Raw genomic sequence first — 26,669 nt, 5'->3', positions numbered from 1 at the left:
AGACAGAAACCAAATGACATTATCATAGAAGAATAAACTTGTGCATGTGTATTGTATTTCTCTGGCAAAAAAAAAAAAAAGAGATAGAAAAGTAGAGTAAGTTGATTTTAAGCTATTTTGCTTTTAAATGGTAACCTGCAGTACACATATGGCTGGCTATGTGCAACTAAAATAAAAATTTACAAAATAATATCTACTCTTACTGTAAGACACTCTGATATTTATATTCTACTCTATCCTATTTTACTCTATATTAACTGCTGGTCTCAGCCCACTAAATTGGTTTTAGAAATAAAAGGTCATGATGCACTTTTTGAAAAAACACTGACTAGACAATCTCATTCTTCTGAAAATGTGCACGTGTGTATGTGTGTGTGCGCACGCGTGTGTGTGAGAAAACTGATGCATAAAATCAATGCATCACTGGGGCATAATCTCTTGTTTCAAATTCCCTTAAAATGAACACATCTGACTATCATACCTCTTGCCAAAAAGTCTCCTCAACATTTGGTTAAATTGAGAAGTCTTTCTGGAGTATTTGCAAATGTGCCAAAATGAGATTTCATAACTCCCAGTCCTGATAAATTCCAAAGAAGCCTTTCATACATAAGGCTGCAACATTTAACAATATGTCCTCCTGCTCTTAAAGAAATGTGTACCATACTGCTTCCTCCCATAATTGGCATCTGAAGGATGGAGAGTGGAGTCTACAATGGAGATGTAAATAGAAACAACCAGGTACAGTCTGTACTTATCATCAGACTCACAAAAGGTCTTCTGTGAGGTCAACTTGTTGCCACATGCTCCTCTTTAATTTATTTTCTTTTTACTGTAATTAATTCCTTCTATGGGAACAAGGAAATGTGCTTTCAAAGCCAGATAAAAAGACACATGAAATATGCTCAAAAGATTTTCTCAGTGGGAAAACATATAGTGTTTTCTTGTTTCCTAGGGAGGGGAAATGAATCAATAGCTACACATTCAACTTTTCCTTGAAGCCACAACTATCCCAATATAAAGGGAGTAAGTTTGGACTTAATTAAAAGAATTGGTCTTGGGTCCAAATCCTTGCTCTGCCCCTAACTAGCTGCCGTATTATGGGGGGAAAACTTTCTCTTTTCAAACCTACTCTCTAGCCTATAAAATAGTTACATTAACAGACTGTATTCTGGAATAAGTTAATTAACTAACAAATTAATAAATTTTTATAGTACAGCTGACCATATTTTAACTCATGGAATAATAGAATCATAATTAAATTCTATTTAATTGTCAATAATGGAAGTTATCAAAGAGGACAAGTAATACAACTCTCTTCCTCCCCCAACTAAGGATTTAAGTTCATTTTTCCACAGCCCCTCCAAGTGGTTGTGCATTCCAGAGTTGTACACGGGAGTTAAAAAGAAATGACTATCTCCCAAGAGAGGCAATTCCTTCATTGAATGGTTCTGTTAATAAACAAAAATATTTTTTTAAAAAAAATGAACTGTAATTTGTTACTCTGGTATTTCAGTAATGAGCTCTCTTTGTAATGCTCCTGTCCATATAAAGTGAATCAGCTCTTCTCCACCCGAATTTTTCAAATGCCTAAAAGTAGGAGTCAGGTCCCTGCCATGTCTTCTTGTCTTCTTTCTGCAAGTTTTATTCTTTGAAGACATGGTTTTAAGTTTCAAAACTATTTTGGCCACTTTTTTTTTTAATAGACCATACTTGGTGGCATTCATTTCAAATGAGATGCCCAAAATTTAATCCAGCTGGCGTGTGGTCTGTGGAAGCATGAGAAGAGCAAATGACAGAAGGTTTGGAAGGGATCTCCAAGAACATCATTTCTAGCCCATTTCATCTGACAAATAAGTTGAAGTGACTTTCTTAGAATCACATAACAAAAACTTCTAGCTCTGATATCAGTGATTTTTCTTGGAGTAAAACTAGTTCTTTTCATTGTATTTGTTTCTACCTCCAAGATATTATTAATGTAATTTTCATCTTATCTATACTTTCAAATTAATGGATAGTGGTAAGGCTATTACTCTTGACTAGACTTACTGAACAACCTACAAAATATAAAAATTTTCAGTAACTAAAGAAGGGTTGAGAAAAATATGGCAAATAAAAAAGAGAGAGAAGAAAGGAAAGGAAAAGATCTTTTCTCTAGAATTTTGTGGATCTTGTTCCTTGTTTTTTCTTATGTGCTTGCTTCACGTGTATTGGGTAGAGCTTGCTATGTAGGAATTGTTTTGCATTAAAACATAAATACCTCAAACCATGCCCTCCAATTCCCCAGCTTTCCTCAATCAGATGCAACATCTGTTATTACTAAAATTTATAAACCTAGAAGCTAATAATTTTATGGTGATTGAGACACTAAGTCACAAGATCAGCTCTTTAGTAAATAGAATGAATGGACTTTCTGAATATGTAAACTTTAAAACTTAGACAATAATGCTATCTCTGTAAGATCTGGAATAAGAGAGACCAAGGAAAAACTCACAACTTGTGGAGGTCCCAACTGTAGAATGGATAAGTATTGAACATTTAATAGACATGCTCACTCAGAAGGTATCTTCATATTGAATGAAGCACTTGGAACTATAGTATCCACACCTGCACATCACTCCAGGTATTTATTTGTATATGCACTGGAAGAGCAGTAGATTGACATTCTTTGAAATCAAAGTTCCTTTTAACATAGTTATCCTGGATATGTAGTATTTTGAGAGAAATTCTGGCATTTTAGCAGTGAATGGATAGCAATAGTGCCCAAAAAAGTAGAAATGGGAATGTTATCTCAGACTCAAGTCTTTTCAAGGTGAGTCAGAGTTCAAGACAGAACTTGTATTAAACAAACAAACAAAAACTGAAAACAGGGAAGATTGGAAAATTTTGCCCTGGCCACAGCTAGATATGTCAATAGATTCCATGTTCTTTAACCCCTAAGAGAGGCGATAATAACTCCCTTAAGGGGCTGTCAGCTAAGAGTCCGTAGGCTATTCTATCTGGAAGAGAAGATAAGAGGTAGCACCACTCAACACACTTCACAGGACCACCTGTTTCTGACAGCGATATATGAAAATAAAAAATTGCTTCTTTACTATTAGAGTTGCCATTGTATCTTTCAAATTATAGATCTATGATCTAATTTAATAAAGAATCCACTCCAAAATCTTTGTATCTTCTGATTTTTATGTATTGTTGTGTCAGTGGTAACCAATATAATTATAGAATTAATCCATAATTACAAAGACTTATGGGATATAATGTTGTCAGAATTTTTATGAAGCAAAGAAAATTTTTTTCTCTTTTTTTCAAAATTTTCAAAACCTTTATTTTGACCCAGGCAAAGAAGCACTTCATCAAATTTACAGATAAACGACAAAGGGACCATGCTATTTCACAAATTTGCTTTGAGAAATAAACTAATTTGTGGTCCCTGCTATTGTTTAAAGTAGGCATTAAAATTTTCAGTAGATTGGCATCATTGAGATGAAGAGTAAAGGAATAAAGCAATGAAATGGAGAGATAATACAATGGTAAAAAAAAATTAAAAAAGGACTTGAGTAATCATCTTCAACAATGATGTGGAAACAAAATTTTGGACAGGAATCTTGAATTCTAAGACCCACCTGTGTGTATATTATATAAAAGTAAAGCCAAATTACTTGTCCTTACTTTCTCTGTTTTCTTTACTGTAAGATAAAAGGATTAGATTAAATGCTCTCCCAAGACCCTCTGTGTTAACAGTCTACAAATCTAACAGGAGTTTGTGTGTGTAAATTATCATTACTATCATCTCAAAATTCATCACAACTCTCAACACTACTTAAGCTCTTGAGAAATACAAGAAAACCCCTTTTAAAATACTCAGTAGGGCCCATTATGATGTTTCTCATCTTTCCAAACTAAATTGTTATTTCGATATAATCACAATTAATAGAAAATGTGTGCTTGTAAAAGTGGGTTTCCACTTTTTACAAGTTAAACTAACCACATAGACTATGAATTACATTGAAGGTTTTTAAACCTTTGATTGTCACATTTTGAAATAATTGATGAAAAACCATATCATGACCTAAAAGTGTTATAACATTACATTGTGTAGGTTTCCCTAAAGACAATGCTTTAATGATATCACATTATCAGTACAACCTATCGGCACATTTTTTTCTCCCAGAGCATCACTGACATGTTTTTTGACTAGAACAAATTAGCATTCCATTATCATCAGGTGGAAATAATAAATTTAAAAACCAGTGCAAACAGAAAAAGGAGTGGGGTGTGAATCGCATTTTACAATTAATCAAGGGAGGCGTTTTGGCACCTCATTTTTATAAAGAAGCAAAACTGTGAAAACTTACAAGTGCCTGCTATTTATCTACATGCTATATATTCATAAATAGTGAGATAGGTACTATTTGAATACAAATTCATCCAGTCAGCAAATAGTCTTTGAGCACCTATTATGTGCAAGGCACTGTGATAGGCCCTGGGGATGTACAGTGATGTTTCAACTAAAGTCAGCAAAAATTGTGAAGTGTGAAAATCCTGTTGAGTCATCCACAAAGTACAATATACTTGGTTTTATGTATAAAATGTAATCTGTAATTACTTTTCTCAATAAAATTAAGCTAGATCAAGGAGAAGCATGAAATAATGACATGCGATTGTATAACTATTTAAAGCATTTAGACTTCAAGGGAATTATCAAATCTCTAGCTACAGAAGTAAAAGTGAAGCATTTAAAATTTTCCTTCTTGCCCACAGCATTTATTCCATTTCATTTTACACTTAAGTCACAAGGATATCGCTACACATTAATATATTTATTTTGTTTTAATTCTGAGGTTTAAGCTTTACAGAAGTATCCCATTGAAGGGCAGGGTGGTCAGAGTTTAAAGTCATTGGGATGAACATGCTTATACTGGACTCCGTCTTAAAGGTATTTATTATTACTCATAAATTTACAGTTAGTAAATTGGGCAATGTTTATGATTTCATCTGGGCTTTATTATGTGACTGCAAATAACTGGGTCAGGAAGGCAGCTGTGTTGATACACATTGGGTACGCTGACACAGTAGAGGACAAATGGTCTAAGATGGCCTCATTTGGAAAATCTGGGTGCTCTTATCCTTCACGTGGTGATGACAGAGTTCCAAGACAGACAGACTAGGAGGAGAGTCCTCATTCACACCAAATTCTATTGACCAAAGCAGTCATAGGCTATTGCTGCATGAGAGTGGAAGGGAACTATCAAGTTACAAAACAAAGTGGATTATTAATGGAAGTCATCAAAGCCAAAGCAAACTTCTCTGCCACACTCCTAAATAGGTGAGGATCCTTGATCCTGTCCCATAATGAGCACATGGAGCAAGGTTTACAAAAGTACTGAAGCAAAGTATCCCTTAAATTTTCTTAGAGCACAGAGAGTGGCAACTGATGGACTCCTTTAAAAGGAGTAAAAGAATTTAGAGGTCATTGTATGTTTCTTCTATGTAGCTGAAGAGCTAGTGTGGTCTACCTTTAAAAAAAATAAATCTTTTTTCTTTTTTTGTTTTCATACTATGAATCTTCTTGTCTGGAACACCTAGGCACAATTTTTGCATAATACAGTAAGTCACAGTAAATACGCAGTTCTATAGCCTAAAAAAATAACCTTAAATCAAGAAAATGGCAAGTGTAAGAGATTAACCTTGAAACTGAAACCCAAGTCTCTTTGTGCTCTCCTCTAGAATTCTGTGATAGCATGCAAGTAAGTACTCAAAAGAACATTTTGTGATAGCTGCCAAAAGGACTGAGTGACATAGTACTGCCATGTTTAAGTATAAAATAAGTGGGCAATTTGATGGATAAAGGTTTTCAGGGGTGTTTTTGTTTTTTTTTATTTTTGTTTTGAAAACGAGACATCTTTTCAGAGACCTCAATGCCTCATGTGAAAACACTTGGAAATGTCCATACTCTTCAAGAAAGGAATAACAACTGAGCAAAGGATGATGATTATAAGGACATGTAAGTAAATTTAGGATACAGGAGCTGAGTGATCAAGGGCTAAAGAGAATTACCCCAATCCAATCAGAAAAGAGCTGAAGTAAGAATTGGCATTGTCATTTCATCGAAAATCCCGGAGGGGCTTCCTTAAAGGCCAGGCAACAGAAAGTCAGCCATCACCTCAGGGAGCTCCCACAGAACCCAACAAAGCTGTATCTTGTAACACTCAATGACTTTTCCGATCCTGGAGGTGTTTCACCTTGTGGAACTTTCTATCCCACTGTTCCTATACTGATACACCACATAACCACATTATCCATATTCTTGCTTGTGATCAAAGCAATATAAATAGTTCTTGACTAAACCATATAAAACAATAAGCTGAAGAGTGTTTCTTTGAATTTTTGAATGTTCATATTCAAAATTTGTTCTCTCATGAATCCTGGTGGTATCCTCTAAACATTTTGCCAGAATTTGGCAACGAAATTTTTATTTATCTATTTTTTTGGCAAAATAATTAAATTTGCCTAAATTTGGCAATAGAATATTTTGGCTTAGTTTTTGCTCACAAATAAAATGTTTTCTTTTAATTGTTATGTTTGCAATATGTAGTTCATGCTTATAATACACAGCTTCAAATATTTACATGTAAAAGTTACACAAGTAAGTCTCTTTCATTCCACTCCGTCTCCTAACTACTTAGATTTCCTCTTCAGAAGGAGCAACTGTTGTCAGCTTTGTTCTTCTCTGAGAACAATTCTGTGGATATCTAATCAAATGGTTTTTATAAACTCCATTTTTTTACAAATCACATACCATATACACAGAACTTCACCTTGCTTTCTTTCACTTAAAATCATCTTGGAGATCATTATGATCTCATTACCTATAGAATGCCTCATTAATTTTGATACCAATGAAATAATATATTATATGAATATGTCACGATTTATGTTATTGGATTAATATTGGTGTACATTTTGGTTTAAGAAAAAGATTTAAATTAGTAAGAGCCAATGGTCATGATGATGAGTTTCACTTTGAATGCAATCTTGGTTAGCCTCTCCCGCATAGTGACCAAACCCCATGCTTCTGAAGCTAGGGAGAAGTTCCTAATAAAAGTTATGATTTTTTGAGACAAACCAACACAATTCTTTATTCTTGTTTTTTTTTTTTGTAAACATATATTTTTACTTTGTCACCTCTCATATGTTCTGATGCCCTTTATTAGAAATCCATCCATTCTAAATTTTCATCTATTGTCATTATTCTTTTTGTTAAACTTCAACTGTTGGCTTGTTTCCTTCTCTAAGATTTTCACCATGGCCCTCATCACCACAGAGCAGGATGTGATTTGTTTTTCATTCAACTTACTTTAGAGATATATTTGTAACTCTGTGTCATCTTGAATTATGGTTATGTAAGTATTCATGTATGCTTCATCTCCTTTGCCAGATTGCATGCCCATTGAGGGTAGTGATGTCTACAATATATGGCTGTCCTTCACTGGACTACTCGAGGGTCTTTCATCTGTTTGTGCTTAGTTAATATGTAGTGCATAAATGTCTTCTAAAGGTGTAGATTCATTGGATTTGGCTGAAATATATTTGGACACTAAACTAGAAGTTAGTAGCTATGAACCCTACTCCTCACTCTGAAATTGCTATTAGATATTTATTGGATGAATTATTCAAACTCTTAAAACACTTGTATTTTAAAAATGGGAATACAATATCTGGATTATCTTTATAACTGCTTGTGAGAATCAAATTAAATAATGGTTTTATAAGAAAAATCTAAGAATTTAAAAAAAAATTGAAAGGTCTCCTGCTCTAATCATCTATCTATCACTCGAAATCTTTATATATCAACATCTCTGTAAGTAAACTATAAACTTATATATGACAATTTCCAAAGGCATAGAAATCTCAACCCAATATAGAATTCCATTTTATGTTTGTGAAGCTCTGAGTATTATAAGAGTGGCCATACAGTAAAATTCATATTATGATTCTCAGTAATGAAAAGTTCATTATACTTAATTCATAACTGGCTTCCAATCTCTGAAGTAGGCTTACCCTGGACATTTCATTAATTCCCAGTAACTCGACTCCAAATTGTACAGGATTAGGTTGCTTGGAGATCATTGGTAATGTTATTGCAGGTTTTTAAAGTTTGACTAATCTCACAATAATTCAATGAGCTATAAAAAGTATTTTGAACCTTTTCTGGTATTCCACAGTGCATAGTATATGCAGTATGTTGTACTAGAAAGAATGTTGTATAATGAGTGAGTCTTATCATTTGGGTTCCTTAAATTCTGTAGGTCAAACCAAACCTATCCCAAACAGCCTTGGTAGGGAACTAAGGAATAGTGTGTACAAAAGCATTTACAAAGCACAATGAACAATAAAAAGGGCTAATATTATTAACTGTTATAAAACTTCAATCATATATTCCTTTCTCACTTTTTTTGAGCATAAAAAAGCAATACATTTCAAAGCAAACTAATGTTGAATTATTAAAACTTATACTTTCTTTACAAGAATAAAATTAATTTATATGTATCTCCACTTTGGATTTAACTATATACTCTACTGAAAAATAATTGAGTTATATGACAAACTTGTTTGCTAATTTTCTATTTCAGGGTACCTGGGCCAGAACTACTAACTTCACTCCTTATATTTATATGTACCTCTCTTTAACTATCAGAAGTAAAAGACTGTTGGATCAACTTTAAAACATTAAAAGTGGGAGTTGTTCCATGAAGATCTAGAAAACTTAAAAATCTCTAACATCATTATAGCAGAAGTACAAGCAATATAACACATAATCCCCCCCCCAAAAAAAAATCCATTTTGCCGAATAATGGCTACATAAACACTCATATTAGCTTAAAGCTATGTCACTCTAGACTTATGCCATCCAGCCCCTTTTTTTCTTAATGTTATAATAGAGCAACTTGAAAGATCCCAAATCAGAATACTTAGCCTCCCCAAACCTGAAATATTAACTTGGAAGGTGTCAAGTACATAATAAAACATACTCAGTAGATGTAAAGGAAACATACCTTCTGTGTGCACAGCTGACACATAGGTCCAGTTATATCTCTTCACTATGTCCACCATGGCCCGTGCTTGCTGGGCATCTGAAGGCACAACCCTCATGAAATACTTGAACAGAGTTTTGTCGCTCAGATCCATGCTTGTTGCTGAATAGGCAATCTGAGGTATGTTAAAAAGCTGGAGTAAGTTCTGGACCTGAATGGCTACAGAACTGGAGCCAGGCCCAATGACCCCTACTATGGGCTTCTTGGAGCGAAAAGAAGAGGAAGAGCCATCCACACAGCGCACCAAACCTTCTTCTTCTTCCGAAGAAATGAGGGAGTCCCTTATGAACTCAATACTCTGTTCTAGGGCCACAGCCGAATGCCAGCAGGAATCCCTTATCTCACAGCCCAGTGTGATGTTGGGCAAAAGTGTGGGATCTGAGTTGATCCTTTCCAGGGTGTGCAGCATGGCCTCCACTCTCTGAATGCCATACTGTTCACGAACTGCCCCACACTTCCTCTCATGAACTTTGTCCACGGTGGGTTGGTGGTGGACAGAAAAGAGAGCTCCAATAATGATGTCACCCGGCATGTGAGCCACCACCCTCCTCTCGCTGGACTGTGCACTCCCACGGACATCTTCTTTCAAAAGCAGGACTGACAGGATCAACAGAAGGACCATTTTAGGAAAGGAGTTCAAGCTAATAAAGATAGCATGGTTGGGAAAAATTAGGAGCGTTCTGACAGACAGAATCAAACAATGTCTTGTGTTGAGTGGCAAACCAAGAAATTAGCCAGTAATTTAGATGTGTTCTCTAAAGGACCATCATGTCCCCAGGTACCATTTAGTTAGATGCATCCATTTGTTCATGATCTTCAAAACCTGGAAATAAAAAACAGCATAGGTATTTAATAACATAAGAGCAACTAATTTGGGAAGCTCTAATGGTCGGTGCTAGTGGAGAAAAAAGGATTTTAATGATGTATATAACCTGAAAAAAAAAAAGACTCAAAAAATCTTTCTGATTACCCTTTGTCTATCTCCTCTGTGATTTTGTGATGTGACTGATGTGACAAGGCAGCTGACATAGCTTCATGATCCTACTTTGCTTAGATTAATATTTTTTTCATTTGTTCATCTGGGATACACAAAAACCAAATCTTATGTGCAGCAGGCTGAACCATACTCTCATGTGGAGGTGTGGGAAAGCATCCTAAAAGCAAAACTACACAATAAACAGAAAATCTCAGGAAACATGCACCCCGAAATATTAAACATCGGTGACCTCTAGGTGGTATATTTTTTAGAAATGCTTTTTATTTCCTTCCAAATTTTCATCATTGAGCATGTATTAATTATTCAATTACAAAAATAAAGTTACTTTAAAAAAGAGTCTACATACCCCCTTCTTCAAATATCATGTAAAGCTAGTTAATAATTTGCCTGATAAATAAGAGTTGTGTCTAGTTTCCATATAAGATAGAAGAAAGACAAGTGTGACCACATGGCTCTTACCAGTTAAATGAACTATAGGAGAGAAGAAAAGGGTTGGGATATTACAGAGTAAAATGTCACCCAAATAGGCAGCAAGAATAGTGACCCAGGAACCATTTTGTGTAGAAAAAAATATTCAGGTTCAAATTCCAGTTCTGCTATTAAGAAATATTAGGAAATTGTTTAACCTCTCAGTACCAGAATTTCCTCATCTGAGAAATGAGGATAATATGTGCTAGGCTGTCTTTATGGGGATCAACATAAGATATCAACTATGCAAATATGTTGTATACTGACAAGGGCTATACATATTCAAGACATGACCTTTTCCATTATTAAATTTCCAAGGGCATTCTGTGACTCGGTGGTGAGAAACAGAAAATTCTCTGGCAACCTACTTGGTCCTCCAGAGTCTTCAAAGTAATTACAGAGTCTTGTAATAGAATTCACAGTAATCAGTCCTTTCTCTCTAATCCAGGGGGAAAAAATTCCACATCAGGAAGACTCAGAGGGCTGTTAAGATGCATGCTTGAAATTATCCTTCCAAATAGAAACAGCATAGCTATGAATATAGTCATTATTTTAGTTTAAACTCCTAGAAAAAAATTTTTTTTCCCGAGTTGCCTACTGCAAATTCTAGCATAATTTCTAAAAAGAAACTAACAAATTAGTGACTTGTATTATTTAAAAGACTGTATAAGAGACTTATTTTGTATGTTATCATTTCTGCCAGCCAAGGTTTTCATATTGTTTTAAAGTGATGAACTCTTGAAGCACCACCTTTCAAAAACAGATGATGTTTCTTCAGGAATTTAAGCAATTATAATGCTTCTTCAAGAATACTAATGGTTTTCAATACTCATCAGACCTGCAAAAATTTTAGTACAGACACAAAATAAATATAACCTGAATCACATTTCGAATCACTCTCACCCTCATTTACATTCTTTACCATTTCCTATAGCAGCAGAGAAAGGCTTCCTCTGTATAGTGCCAAACACTACCAAAAAAAAAAAAAAAAAGAAAGCGGAAGAAAAGAAAAGTAACTGCAACACTTCAAATAACTATATGTTCCAGAATAACCAGGTAGTTGGCAATATTTTGGGGGGAAAAATCAATCTTTGTAGGGAAGTTGGCATTGTAGACAAGGGGGAAAGAAACAGATTGATATTAATTTTCTTATTTGGAAATTATCTAAGTATTCTGAAGCTTTCCTTTCACTTAGACCAAAGGCCTGGACCAGTGCTTATTCTCATGATTATGTGAATTCTACTACAGACAAAAAGAAAAATCTGAAGTAAAAGGAATCACAATTTCTCATTAAATCCAGAATATTAATGAGCAAACTCAATAACAGGTCACATTTTTATTATATAAGAGTATTAAAGTTACATGAAAGACTAGAAGTAGCCCATCAAATTCATGAAACTAAAATATCAGTTCCATGAATTTTATTTGTTTGAGTTATTTTAGGCAAGCCCACATATTGATACATAGTATATATGCTTTTTGTTTATATATATGATTATATTAATAAAATTAGATTAATATTTATATTATAGATACACACACTGAAATATTATCTTCCTTTTATAGCTAAATTAATTATTTAACTCATTGGACAAATATCTACTAACTATTGAGAGAGACTAATGTAACAAAGAAGTGCAATGATGTACATTGATAATTACCATTATCTTTCATTGAGCACCCATCATGCACCAGGTATTTATTCTTTAACTCTTTTAACAAATACATATGGAATGCCTGGGTTATGACTGTCTCCTGGGAATATTCAAGAGGGAACAAAGTATACATGTTCCCCATACATGTTCCCTAAACTGAGCTTACAGATCAGTACTCTCAAGGTGACTTCAGCTGGAACCTGGTGAGTACAAAGAACAAAATAATGAACAATTAAAAAAACAGTTTGCCATGTGAAAAGTGTGGCTAGAGCATAAAGAATGGGAGGAATAGTCGTACAAGATGAGGTTGGAAAGATAATAAAGGGCCGGACCATGTAGAATCTTGTAGGCTCTTAAATTTTGATTTGGATGTTAAGAGCAACAGAAAGCTATTGAGGAGACATAAACAAATGATTGGCACAATTCAGTCTTGAACAAAAGACTGTTCAAAGCTGCTTGTTGTTATGGAAAATGGACTGGATAAATCTAATTAAGAGACTCTTATAATAATCTAGGTAAAGACAACATTGGCTTGTCTATCACTGGTGAAAGCAGATAGTGAGAGATGTAAACTTGCCAATGGACTGGATGTAGGTAGTAAGGTAGAAAGGAATCAGGATCTACTCTTAGGTTTCAAGTCTTAAAAAACTAGTGTGTTTTGGTACCATTAAAAAATGGGACAGACTGGTACAGAATAGATGGGGCAGAGGAAAATTTAATTTTCTTTTGAACATGCTAAATTAGAGATGTTTTTGAAGCATTCAGGTACAGCTGTCAAACAGGAAGCTGGATATGTAAGGCTGGACCTAGAGGACCATTTTGGATGAGAGATGTAAATTGACGGCCATCAATATATAAACTCTTTGGAATAAATACAATTACCTAGAGAACAAGTATAAACAAAGAAAAGATGGAAATAAAAAGTAAGTTCCATAGAGAGGTCAGGTTGTTGAAAAGCCACCTAATGAAATGAAGGCAATATTTCATCTCTTCTTGTGGCTTTGTAATATTTCATTGTATATATGTACCACAGCTTCTTTATCTAATCATCTATTGTAGGACACTTCGGTTGCTCCCATGCCCTGGCCACGGTGAATAATGCTGCTGTGAACATCAGTGTGCATTTGCAACAACATGGATGGACTTTGAGATAATCATGTTAAGTGAAATAAGCCAGACAGAAAATGTTGAAAAACATGATATCACTTATATGTGGGATATAAACCTAAAAGCAAGAAACGAACAGGACAAACTAATGGAAACTCGTGGACATGGACAATGGACTAGTGGTTATCAGAGGGTGGGGGAAGGGTAAGGTAGACAGGGTAAAGGGGGTAAAATATGTGGTGGCAGAAAGAAATCTAATTACGGGTGGTGAACAGACAATGAAATATATGTATGCCTCACTGTTAAATCGTACACCTGAAACTTACTGGATTTCGTTAACCAATGTCACCATAAAAAAAAATTTTTTTTTAAAGAAATGAAGGCAACTCAGAAAGTGGAGAAAGTAAGTGGGTGATGTCAGAGAAGCCAAAAGAGAATGCCTTTTATATTTATAGACACACACAAGGCTTTCCTTTTGCAGAGAACAAAATACATTCCGTTCCTCCAGAAGATATTATATACTATTTGCACTATATATCTTTGTCTGTGTGTAGGTGTGCCTCTGTGAGTGTGGCATGTAAGTGTCAATAATCCTCATAAAAACCCTGAGATGTAGGTATTATTTTATTATCTCTATTTTACAAATGATATAATGGGTTTTGATAAGTTAAAAACTAGTTAATCACTTAGAAAATGATGGAGCTAGAATTCATGCCTGTGCCTAGTGACTCCATAACATAATCTTTTTATTATCCCTTGCTGCCTTACTGCTCTTTCCTTCAGGAGAGGTAGTTCCACAGTCTGTGGAAAATTAGAGGGACTACCCAAACACAGTTTGAACTTCTTAGGAATATAGAATCTTTCAGGCATTTCTTTGAAAACTAGAGGGTGAAGAACATTACAGTAAAAAAGATGATTCAGCTCACAAAAGGTGTAAATATGTGCAATTATCTAGTACAAACTAATGTACATTGTCCTAGCATTTCTCACTAGATTATGGCCCTTTAGGTTAAAAAGCAGTGACTGTTTCATAATCTGCCTTGGATAAGCACAATGGCTATATTTTATTGATATTAGCTATGAAACTCAGATACTGGAAAATATATTTTGAAATAAATTGCTAGAATTATGCTAGAACTCAGCACATTATAAGGTTAAATAGTCATTCCACGTACTCCCAAAATACAAGAAATTAATAGCGCATAAATTCCAAATAGATCAGTAAGGTATCACTCGTTTGTCCGATAAGTATTTATCAAGTAACTCTTCTTTACCAAGCACTCTTCTAGGCCCTGAGGATTCAATTATGGACAAAGTAGACATAAATTCATGCTCTCGTGGGTCTGTAATCTAAGGAGGTTTATCAGATAATAAATAAGGACGCAAAATATATGCTATACAGTAATAAAGGTTAAAGAGAAACAAGAGACAGGGAAGGAAGTTATAAAGTGTTAGAGATGTGGGAAAATTTTAATAATGTAGACAATGAAGTATAAACTATAAAAGTAAAATTTGGGTAAATAAATAAAAGAAATAAGGAATAAGTCATTCCCTTATATTCTAGGTAAAGATAAAATCAAATGCAAAGTCCCTGTGGCAGACTTATGCTTGGTATGCTGAGGAGAAGCAAGGAGGCTAGTGTGACTGTAATGAAGTAAAAACAAGGAGAGACGAAGGGAGGTTCTAGAGAGAGTATGATGATGTTGAGTCTCTTTGGACTTCCAAAGACTTTGGCTTTAACATTGTATGAGACTGATTTTCTGGAAGCGCCATACATTGATCAACATTTCTAAAAGAATAAGGGCACAAAGGCAGAACACTTAGGAAACTATTGCAAAAACTGAGGTGGGAGAGATGACAGTGGCTTGGATCAGGGAGATGGTAGTATTTGTGGTGAGAACCGGTAGGATTCTGAATATGTCTTGAAGATAGAGTTTGCTGTCAGATCTGACTTGAGATGTGAAGGAAAACGAAGAATGAGTGAGAACACAAAGATTTGCAACCTGAGCAAATAAAAGTCATATCACATTGATCAAGGTGGAAAAACTGTGGAGGGGCAGATTCGAGTGGAGGTAACAGAAATTCACTTGTGATATATCAATTTTTAGATATTTGTTAAAAATTCAAGAAAAGATATGTAACAAGCAGCTGGATGTAAGAGCCATCAGTATATAGGAGTTCTTTTTTGTACACCAAGAGCAGGATGAAATAATTTAGGAAGCGGAAATAAAAAAGAAACTAGTTCTGAGACTGAGTCCCAGGGTATTTCAATATTTAAATTCCCAGAGATAAGGAGTAAGCATTGAAGGAAACTGAAAAATATTTTGAACAGAAACTTTCTCTTGTGAAGTGTCTGGCAGGAAGGGGGGAGGTAAAATGTGAAGTATTTATGTTACATTAATCAAAAATAAAAAGTAAATGTGATTTTATTTTCACAAAAATTATTATGCATGCATATACAAACTTCAGAAAACGTACACACTGATATTAATAGGATGTTTCTCTGGGTGGTGGTAATATATATAATATATTATTTCTTCTTTACCTTCACCAGTGTTCCTAAATTCCTAAATTTATAATCAAAATATATTTGTTATTTGTGATATTTTTTTAAAGTGTGAAATTGAGGGATCTGCCTTCTAAATTTCTGCCCATCTTTCTTGTGGCCTCGTCTCCCCTCAATTTGCCCTTCCTTGGAAGTCTGCCTATCAAGTTAAATTTGTCTCCCCCAGGTATACATTTCCTTTCATCAATGGTTTTGTTCATGCTGCTTCTGATCCCTTAACTGTTCTCATTTTAAAGGTCTTTATAGCAGAGTTTTTAAAAGCATGAGCTTGAAGTCAGTAGACCTGAGTTTGAGTCCTGGAGCTACTTTTGTTGGCTGTGTGTTCTTGGTCGCTTAGCCTCTCTGAACCTAATTGGAATGAAAATAGTACCTACATTAAAGAGTTTTAATGAGGATTTTATGAGATAATATTTTTAAATAGTTTCTTTATAAGATCTTCCCAAATCCCTCACCTTGCAATGTTTGCCCTATTCTCTGAACTCATATGGCATTTTTACCCATATTTTCTTACAATATTTATTACTAAACTAAAATTGTACCTATTTATACGCTTTTTGTCTTCCAATAGATTTCAAACCCCTTAAAGGTTAAATTTGTGCCATCCATAGCACCCGATATAATTGCACAAAATAGATGTTTAATAAATTCTACTGAATGAACAAATAAAGTGAATCACTTCCACTTGGCTTTCTGGTCAATTAACTGATTGAGGTTCCAAGACAGTAGCCCTGCTCCACCACAAAAAAAAATTGAAAAATAAATAAAGAAATTCTCTCTATCCAATGGGTCCAGGTAACAGAGGACCTCAGAAAGAAAGCAGGAACTGACAAAGTAGCAGGAGGAATCTTTAGTGTTCCCCATGGCTATTCACCTTATTAAGAAAAACAGCACCACAGAACTGGAAAGGGCCCTGTAGATAATTCAGTTTAACTGAAACCCGTAGGGATTAAGTGACTTTTAGCAGACCTGGGACTAGAACATTCTACACATTAGTATATGCTCTTCTGTAATTTTCTAAGCATATCATCTTTCATACACAGATTTTTATTTAAACATTAGTACAAAATCTATATCATAATATTTTAATTCTCTATATAATGTATTATAAATATTTTTCCATATTAGGTCATTTTGATGATGTAAACAATAATGGAAATTAAAATGCAGAGGGCTTACTATGCTTATTCATGATTGAAATGTCATTTAATTGTTATGAAAATCTATAAGATAAGTAATTTTATGCGTATTTTACAGATGCAGGATCTGGAGCTCAGAGAGATAAAAAGGTTTGGCTATGACCTTTTTATGAGTAGCAAAGCCAAAATTCACACTGAGAAAATCTATTTCTTTTAGACGGTTGCATAGTATTCAATTATACGAGTGTACCAAAATATATTTAATTATACTCTACTGTTAGATGTTTTGATTGTCTATAGATTTTACTATCACAAACAATGTTGTAATTACTTACTTTTGCAAGTATTTTATAGGACAAATTCATGATATCGCTGGCATAAACATTTCCATATTTTATAATCTATCAATTTAGATTTTAAAACGTGGCATTGACTTCACTCAGTCATTTCTCCTTAATCTCATCAATTCCAAATACCACACAATGTTCTTTCCATGAAGCCTTTTGCTCTCTTCCTTCTATACAAGTTCTTGGGCGAGGTCATTTCTCCTTAGCTATCCTGTCACGAGCCTCATTCACTCATTTTACAAGGGTCTGGTAGAAGAAAAAGGGAAATAATAATACCATATTACTTTATTTTCAGTGTACAAAGCCTTTTTCCATTATTAGTCCCACTTCAACCTGGAATAAAATTACTGCTAAGAAAGTGATTATATTAGCTCCAATTCATATATCAGGAAATAGAGTATCCCAGAGAATAAATTATTTGCTTTAAGTTATAACTCTGAGGTGGTAGTGGTTATAGGTTGGTAGCAAAAAAAAAAAAAAAAAAAAAAAAAGATCAGATTCTTGCTCTAGACAATTGGCAGAAATTAAGTAATACAATGATTTCAAAAAGCCTTAAAAATGTTATAGATCTACAATCTAATAATATGGAGACCTTTAACTCCATCAAAGTGGTAAATGATGAGCATTCATATAAATTATGCAACTTATAAGACATGTTAGTTTAGGATCCCATTTTCAGAAACACTAGGTTACTTTATTCAATATTATATTTCTGGGTTCATAACACAATAAAATTAATTATTACTCCATTATAGAAAAAAAGACATATGTTTAACATGCATAAAAGTATTTTGTCTCAGGTAATCATACAGTCTCATATTGTACCCTAAATGTGTATGAAGAAGAAATATCAGTGGGTAGAATTTTCCATCAGTGAAACTTACATCATGCCCAGATTCACAGCTCACATTGTCTTTTATTTTCAACAATCTTCTCAAACACCGACCATTTTTCTGGCACAGATGTCTATTATATAACTTAATCCCCACACAAGCAAATCGCACAGCCCAGGACATCAAAACTAAAATGATCCCTTCTGCCTGAGCAAGACTCATCATACATAGTGAGGGGTGTCAATACTGCATATGCTATGGATGCCTTTGATATATTTTCCTAAAAACAAGTACATCCCATAGATAAGAGACACTCTGAGGTATAATGATATCTAGAGCTTTATAGACAAATAAAAAGCTCCATTGTTGTAGCAATCTCAAGCACACATCTGTGACCTTGTAAACAAGAAAGTCCAGCATCCTCCCTGTTTTGCCCAAGACCAAAAAAAAGTCATATTTTCATTGAAAACCCCCTTAAACCACAAAGAGCCTTACATAATATTGTATAAAAGTAAAATCTGTAATTTTATGCATTAATTAAAAGGTGCTGGCAGTAGAATAAAACTCACTAAATCATTGTAAATCATTAAAAAACTGGTTTAGTAGTCCATGAAGACTTGAAACAGCTTTCCACAGCAAAGCAATAAAAATGATGTAATCTACTGTTAACTAGTCTCAATTTAATTATCAAACAGGGATTGGAGCCTTTTCCCCATTTTGCAGCCTTCAGCTGCTTTATTGTTATTTATGGCATACCTCTGAAGACTGTAAAGCATTATTGTGCATATTATATTGCCTATCATCAGGTGCTTGAAAATGTGGTTTTGCATTTCCAACTCGATCTCTAGTTCTTTATTAACATCTAATACTTAGTACTTACTTTGTGCCAAATAATGTACTGTATAAGCATTATTTTAATATAAGTCTCACAATGACTCTGTGAGGTAGGTATAATTACTAACTACATTAAATATCTCTAGAAATTGAGGTTTAGAGGGGGAGAATGTTGCCAGAAGTCTCATATCTACAATAAATGGTGGAGTCAGGACATGAACCTAACTCTCTTGGCTCTAAAGCCCACATTCAACATAATCAGAAAATAATGTATCCCATAGGACTAAATGTGTTATTCAGTTAAACCTCAGGCATTGATTACAAAACATTCTGGAGACTGCTTTCCATCAAATTCTTATGCAATGCTAATAAGATACCTTCAAAAGCCATACAAACGAATCAAGTAAATATGGGTAACTGTTTCCTAGAATCATTTAGATCAGGGTTTCTCAACATGAATACTGTTGAGAATTTGGACTAGACAATTCTTTTGTGTGTGTCAGGAGTGGAGAGGAGGGGGGTGCTACTGTTCTGTGCATTGCAGAACATTTAGCAGGATCCCTGGTCTCCACATGCCTATAGCACATATCTCTTCTAGTTGTGATGAACAAAAATGTCCCCAGACTGTTGAATGTCTCCTGCAGGTCAAAGTCATCCCCATTTGAAAACTGCTGATTTACATGAACTCATTCTGGCAAGGTCTATACAATCATCAAAGGAAGAACACAACTAAATGCCAAGCATTTGGACATGTCAGTCCCACAAAGCCTTTTCCTGAAACATCTTAATAATTCCAAGCAAAATAGTTTGTAATACTTTGTATTCCTTCTTCACTTTGTAACTTGTTTCTGGATGCATTATTTTGTTTTGAAGCTTTCAATTTCAATTGGAGAAATGCAGATTAAACTATGAGCATCAATAATGATACTGTCTTACATTAAATAAGCATAGTTCTGAGTGTCTACAAATTATAATAAATGAATGTGGGAAGAGTATGATATATTTCATCTCAATGGTTGTTTTTAATATAAAATGCAAACTTCAATATAACTTTAACAAGGAATAATTTCATATAACTAATACATTCATTTTTCAAAATTCCATTTTTATTTCTTAAATAGTAATATAACTGTATTATTTACCTTTCTTCTGGGTCTTGAAATGGTCCTACTTCATTACTATGTATTAAGACAAAGTGACTTTTTAAAAATATTTTTCAATTATTTCTCTGTAAAATATTATGAATGTAAATAGGCTACACTATTATTGCAGTGTCCACTAGTGCCATTATGATTATGAGCTTTTAATTTTCATCAGAACATTTATGTTCAAAAGTTTAAAGTCAGCAGCCTATAACCAGACTTATTGTAAAAACTAATACACAGAGAATAATCCTTAAGTCTGGTGTCTTTATAAGACCAACAGAATCACGTCTATATAAAATAGTGGGGGTGGGGGCGGGGGGAGAGAGTTGCATCTAAATCTTTGCTTTAAATTTCCTGAATAGTTTGACTAAAATCAAAGAAGATGCTTGAGAAAGCAAGTATGTACCAACCATAGAGCTGTTGAGAAAATTAAATTAAATAACATGGAGAAAATCTAGAAAACATTTCATATTCAAAGGCATGGATAGGAACAATAATCACAACTGCCATTTCTATACTGTTCATGGCGGTCTAGCACTTTAATATATTTCTGCAATTAAGTCATCATAATCACTTAATGAGGCCATAGTGTTACAACCTGTTCCCTATTTTTAAAGTGAGAAAACAGAGGTGGCACAATGTTAAATAACTTGTCCAAAGTCACAGAACTTGTAAGCCAGCAAGCTGGGATTCAGATTCAGGCAAAGCTTGTGTAAGGGTCTGTACTCCCACACAATCCACAACTCACTGGAAACCAAAATGAAGCAATTCCATGATGTTCAACCACACCTAATCTAATCAAATGCAATGAAATTAGGGCAAGCTTGAGTTCCAAAAAACAAACAAACAAACAGGTGTTTACTTTTTCTTCTTTCCATTTCCTTGTTGTGTGACAGTGAAAGGGGGGAAAGCTCCATTCGAACACTGGAAAAGCAAGAATAAGTATTTCCTTGTATAATTGTTATGAGGATTAAATAACACATTCAGTACTTGGCATAGTACCTGATGTGCTCAATAAATGGTAGTTATTAGAACAGGGATGAGCCTGCCTCAAGCCTTTTGCTTGGTTCCCCTTCTACAAAAGGTACATATAATTCCAACAGGATTAGATCTTGTAAAATTTAGATTTTTTTTTCTTCTCTGAGAATTTAAAGGAAATGAAAACATGCCTATGGCATAACATATTTTAGAACTATGTTTTAAGTAAGATAGAGGACTATCAAGAAGATATTGTCTCATTTATGAATAGTTGAAAATTCAAAATCAAAATTTTAATTTTCCTTTCTTGGGTTGTACATACACTTCAGAAACTAAAAACATTCCTTCTGATGTTTCTACCTGCTTATATTCTTTTAAGATCCGCTCATTAATGAAAATGATGACTAAATAATGCCTCAGGCCTACAATTAATATCTCTCTGAATATTAAAAGTAACACATATTTCTATATAGTAGATTGTTCCTTTTTTGAAATAATATGCCAGTGTATCGAAACTCCAAACAAACTGATTAGTATATATCAACATATATCAACACATATATATTCATAAAATAGTAATTAGTTTATACTCTATCTAGCTACTAAAATAACACAAGCCAAAAGTGTAAATAGGAATAGTTAATGTGTCTCTTTCTTCATTGAATAAGGATGAAAGGCCTTATTCTATCCTGGAAGAAAATGGTGTACAAAGTGTACAGTATTTTTTATCATTAACTGTATCTCATATTTTTTACCTGAAATTTCACCTACATTCATTGACATTTGACTTAGTTTTTATGACTAAAATGCCCTGAAAATTCCATAAAAGACAATATAATAAGGCTCCTATAAAATCTTCAATGTGTTTTGAAGAAAAATAGGAAATTTAGAATTAATAAAATCCTTTAGTCATAAAAGTAAGCATGTTTAATGAGACAAAATATTGAATTAGGAAGCATAACAATGTCAATAATCAGAATGAAAACTGAAAATTGTATATAGTTTCTTGAATATTCCCAAAGACTGTATATTTTGTGTGGGATGGACATAGTACCTCTGAGTGTTTTTTGGCTTTCACCTTGGTGCTTGTCATCATGCCAATAATGTGTACTATGAAGTGAAGAACTGGGGGAAGTATTTGGATGAGTCAAATGCCACCACTCCCTTCTTCAAATAATCTCAATATGCCCTTTAATAAATAGCTGTAGGCTATTCTCAAAGAGTTTGGTTTCTCTTTGAGAATAGCCTACAGCAAAAAACATTACCATGGGATATCAGAGGTCTAGGGAGTGAAATTAAAACACCTAGATTATATATATATATATATATATATATATATATATAGTCAAGCAGAGTGTACACAACTAGAAAAAGCTTTTCTCGTAAAAGAAGCAGTTATGTAGAGAGCACTGTATCCACATTCTTCTCCTAAGAAATCTTGAAGGATCTGTCCGGAGTGCTGAAAGGGTTTCCTCTGGAGAAGCCTGGAGACTTTGTGGGATGTGTATTAACCTGATGAGTTCAGGAGCAGTCAGAATTTTTTGAGTACCCAACCAAAGATCCTTTTAAACAAAAGTCAACAATCATAACAGACAGAAATAGTCATAACTGATTCTTAAATGTGTAAATACATGGTTACGAGAGAAATTAAAGGTGACATTTTCCTGTACTCCATGAAGGGAATGAGGAGCACAAAAACACCCAATAAGAGGTAGCATGCCCAAACACACCGATACTCAAAAGGATGTCTAGCATGTTGTATAACTAAGAAAATTCTACAGAAAATCTTAGCTTATTCCCACTGTGGGAGAGGTTGAACATAGTACAAGGCAATGCTCCCTTGGCTGCCAGCAGCCAGCATTAAGGATACAGATTAGCTCTAACTCAGTCTCTAAGGACTCAGAACAATAAAACAACATGTAGAGCATGAAGAAAGTGGAAGGAAGACTCTGCCTTCCCACTGGCCCTCGTCAGTTTCTTAGTGGAACTTAGTGGAAAGTAAAGTGTTGGAGAATCTGCCTGGTTGCTCAAGCTTATAGTTCAGCTGAGGCAGCACCGAGATTGTGCATAAATAAGCACCTGCTCTGGAGGGAAACGGGAGCAGTCGAAAATTCCAGCACCAGTTCCAAGAAGCCTCCAGGAAGATTCTTCATGTGCCTCTGTGAGGTCCCAAGTGCAGGTTAGGCTCTGGTCACCAGCTAGCTCGAGAGCCTGCCCCAGGTTCTTTCCCCAGGTCACTGCAGCCTGGTCTTCCTCCTTGAAATGCTGCTCATGCTGCCACTCTGGGGTAACTAGCAGATTTTGTGTCCAAAGGGAAAGATACATCCAAAGGAGAGGAAAGAGCGGGAGGGCGCGGACTGAGGTTTAGGAGGCACACTAGCCTGTTTGATAAAGCAGCGCTTTCAGCACCACCCGCTGTCCCCCTCTTCCTGCTGCGGGCGCGACGGTCCCGGCAGCTAACCCAGCTATTCCGAAGCGACTCTCCTTCCTTTCCCTTTCTACCTGTGCTTCTCTCTATTCCGAGCCCTTGGTGGTTGGGGAAGAACAGGCTGCATTCTAAACAGGCGTACCTGGCCTTAGAGAGCGGGAACTCGGATCTGAAGGCATGCAGAATCCCGTTCTCAACCCTTGCAGCCATTCCCTCATTTACCCCATTGCTCTCGCCTTTTCTTCCAATGGATTTAATTAAGACTGCCAGCAAATGGAGCAGATTTCAATCTCGAGGTTCTGGCCACCCCCGCTCCACCCTCATCCCCTTCCCCGAAAACCAAACTGTGAGCTACCCAGCAAGCTGATAGCCCCTACATCCTTCCCAGCTGGGGACACTTGGGCACACAGACACTTAGCAAGCTTACCCCCCTGTTGGCCACGCAGCGGGCAGTGAGACGCGATCTAGCTAGCCCCCCACAAAGTTGGGCCGTGCTGATCAGTAGGGCAGAACCAGCCTCTCCAGTCCCGGGCTCCCCCCCAAGATGATCTTAAGCTCATCTCCTGCTCCCAGAGCACGCAGAACAGCAGAGCTGAGGGCGGCATGTGCAGCAATCTCCTTGCTACTGAGAAAGGGGGGAAGGGGGAAGGGGAGAGCGCGGAGGAGGGAGGGGTGGTAGTTTGTATTTATAGAGAATAGAGTTCTCAGTGCAACTTTTTGGTGCCACCAAGTGGCACAATGAGTTCCTTTAGGAACACAGACTTTGGGTCAATCTGGATAGGTAAACCAGCTCCACGGCCAGATGCTCACATGATGGAGGGTTTGAGGAGGCATCCCTAAGACTTGAGTTTTCCCATGTGCACCTGCATGTACCTTCACATCTCAGCACCTGGGATGCAGATCCCTAAGTCCTAAGAATGAGTTTGTATTGAGGGTCAAGTGGTACCTGTGCCCTCTTCAGACAAGTGGTAAAGGTGTCAAGGACACTGGACAGATGCCAGGTGCCTCCTAGGAATCTAGAAACCCTTGTCTCAGGAAGGATATCCATTCGCTTCTTCCTCCTAACCCCTTGCCCAGATTATAGTATTCTCATATCTCACTCTAAAACCTTCTTCCTGTCATCTCAAGTGCCCAGTCCTTAAAGTGGGACATCATTCATTCCCCTTGTATTAGAATCAATTTCAGATTATTTCTCAAATGCTCAAATTCAAAGAACTTCACAGCTTGCCATTAAACCTCCTTCTTTAATTGCTACCTTAAAAAAGCATTTGATTTTAGGCTCTGTGGATCTTAACCTCTCCAAACAGAACTCCAGGTTCCCTTGGCTATAAGCTAAGTGTCTGCTTGTCCTGCTCACCCATTTCGACAGACCTCTATGCACACATTACACAAACAGCACAGCCAAGAACTTGCAAAAACCTTTGAGACTTTGAGGGAAAATTCCCTGAAGCTTCCTTTATTTATTTTCTGGGTGTTCTTCCTTTCTTAATGCAGATTCTTAAACCACAGTCATAGACACTACTGCATGGGACCTTAGTTAGTGTCCCAAAGTGCAGAAGAACCTTACATTTTACAGATGGGGAAACTAAATATACAAAGGTTAAAGAACTTGTTCAAGGTCACATATTTCCCTAGAGACCAGCCCAGGGACTCCCCAGGGTGGAAATGAGTGAACACAGTGATGCCAAGCCTGTCTTCCAGGCTCTTGCTCCTTCTACCTCCCCACACAACCCATTCAGTCCTATTCAGCTCCTTTCTCTCCCCACGTTCCTCTTTCTGACCCTATCCTTTGCCAAAGTTCCATAAAGGAACCTGGAGTAAAGGTGGCTTCCTAGCTGCACTGGGAGTACATGAACTTGAGCATATAGGTCCAGAGTTACATATGTGCCCCCCTTAAAATGGCCCCCTGTTCTAGAAAACCTCTCCTTCCCGGTAGTATAGTCATGGAAGTGTCATTTTAGAAATGGAACACTGGCATTCATACCCAAGAAGGTCCTCCTTTTGCTGTCTCTTTACCGGGTGAAGCAACAGCAAATCATTTATAGCTCCCCAAACACCTAATGACCTCAAAGATAGAAGAGACCCCTCCTTTGATAAATGCGCCCCTTCCCCTTTGTGCACACACATCTCAGTATGAGAGAGAGAGAGAGAGAGAGAGAGAGAGAGAGAGATAAAGAGAGAGAGAGAGAGAGAAGGAAAGAGAGAGAGATGGATGAAGATCTAAACGCCTCTTTTGGCTCAGATCTTTATTTTTCCTCCTTTGATTTTGGTTTTTTAGTTCGTTTTCTATGGAAACGAGCCCACCTAAATCCCTCACTTATGCAAATAAAAGCAAAATGATCTTCATAAACCTCTCATTGAAGCGACACCACGGTAGCCTGGGCTCCTGACTAAAAATTCATGTCTGATTCACACAGCACACGTCCTTGCAGGGTGACTTTTCTAAACTTGCAGGACCTCGTAGCATCCCTGGCTCCACCAGTGCTCCACCTGCCCACCACCTGCCCTCCTGGGTCCTTCGCCCGAGCTCCCGCCCCTTGCTGAATGCTCTCCAGCCCTGTGCTGGGGGAGGGGCTCCGGCGGTATCCTATATCCGTGGTGACTCCAGAGCTGAAAGAAAGAAAAACGCGCTGTGCTTACCAGGTGCGCGCCCTGAGCCTGGCGCCCCCAGCCAGCCGCTCCTCGCCGGCTTCCTGCGCTCCTTTAGCGGCCTTGGCTGCAGCTGGAGCGCTAGTGGTGGCGATGAAGGCAGCAGTGGCAGTAGGCAGAGCGGCTCCGGGCCCGCGGCGGTGGCGCTCGCTCTCCCGCGCCAGCGCTTGGAGCACGTGCCGCACTCTGGCAGACGCAGCTGGAAGCGCAGCGCAGGGCTGGCTCCTACTCCTGCAGCGCACGGGGCGGAGGGCGGTAGAACCACCAGGGCACCGACCCAGTGGGTAACGAGTGTTTTGAAGCCTCGTAGTCTCGGGGTTCAGGCGAGGGTAGCCTCGGGCTCCCTCTGCAGCTCCTCAGCTTCCCTCCGGAGCCGCGGAAAGAGAAGAGCTGTGTGGGGAGGCGTGGGTGGTGTGTCACTCAGGGAGAAG

The 26,669-nt window shown here is 36.5% G+C and overlaps 1 protein-coding gene across 6 annotated transcripts in view; it reads right to left on the bottom strand.

Annotated features, from left to right (window-relative positions):
* GRM5 (glutamate metabotropic receptor 5) overlaps window positions 1-26,435 on the bottom strand; it is a 402,927-nt gene extending 376,492 nt beyond the window's left edge. For 2 of the 6 annotated variants that reach the window (XM_016153165.2, XM_036221804.1), the window contains exons 1-2: window positions 26,230-26,435; window positions 9,057-9,918 (exon numbers count right to left, since the gene is read on the bottom strand). In XM_016153165.2, coding sequence (XP_016008651.2) covers window positions 9,057-9,717 — 661 coding nt within the window. In that variant the 5' untranslated portion in view covers window positions 9,718-9,918; window positions 26,230-26,435. Of the gene's footprint in view, window positions 1-9,056; window positions 9,919-17,359; window positions 17,618-23,240; window positions 23,942-24,016; window positions 25,101-26,229 lie in introns of those variants that run through there. The other 4 variants (XM_036221802.1, XM_036221801.1, XM_036221805.1 and 1 more) reach the window with 4 other exon arrangements.
* Window positions 26,436-26,669: the final 234 nt, after the last annotated feature.

Source organism: Rousettus aegyptiacus, unplaced genomic scaffold (genome assembly GCF_014176215.1).
Source record: "Rousettus aegyptiacus isolate mRouAeg1 unplaced genomic scaffold, mRouAeg1.p scaffold_m13_p_5, whole genome shotgun sequence".
NCBI classification, from domain to species: Eukaryota; Metazoa; Chordata; class Mammalia; order Chiroptera; family Pteropodidae; genus Rousettus; species Rousettus aegyptiacus.
The sequence above is the reverse complement of the archived record's forward strand: the minus strand, read 5'-3'. Positions and strand labels throughout refer to the sequence as shown.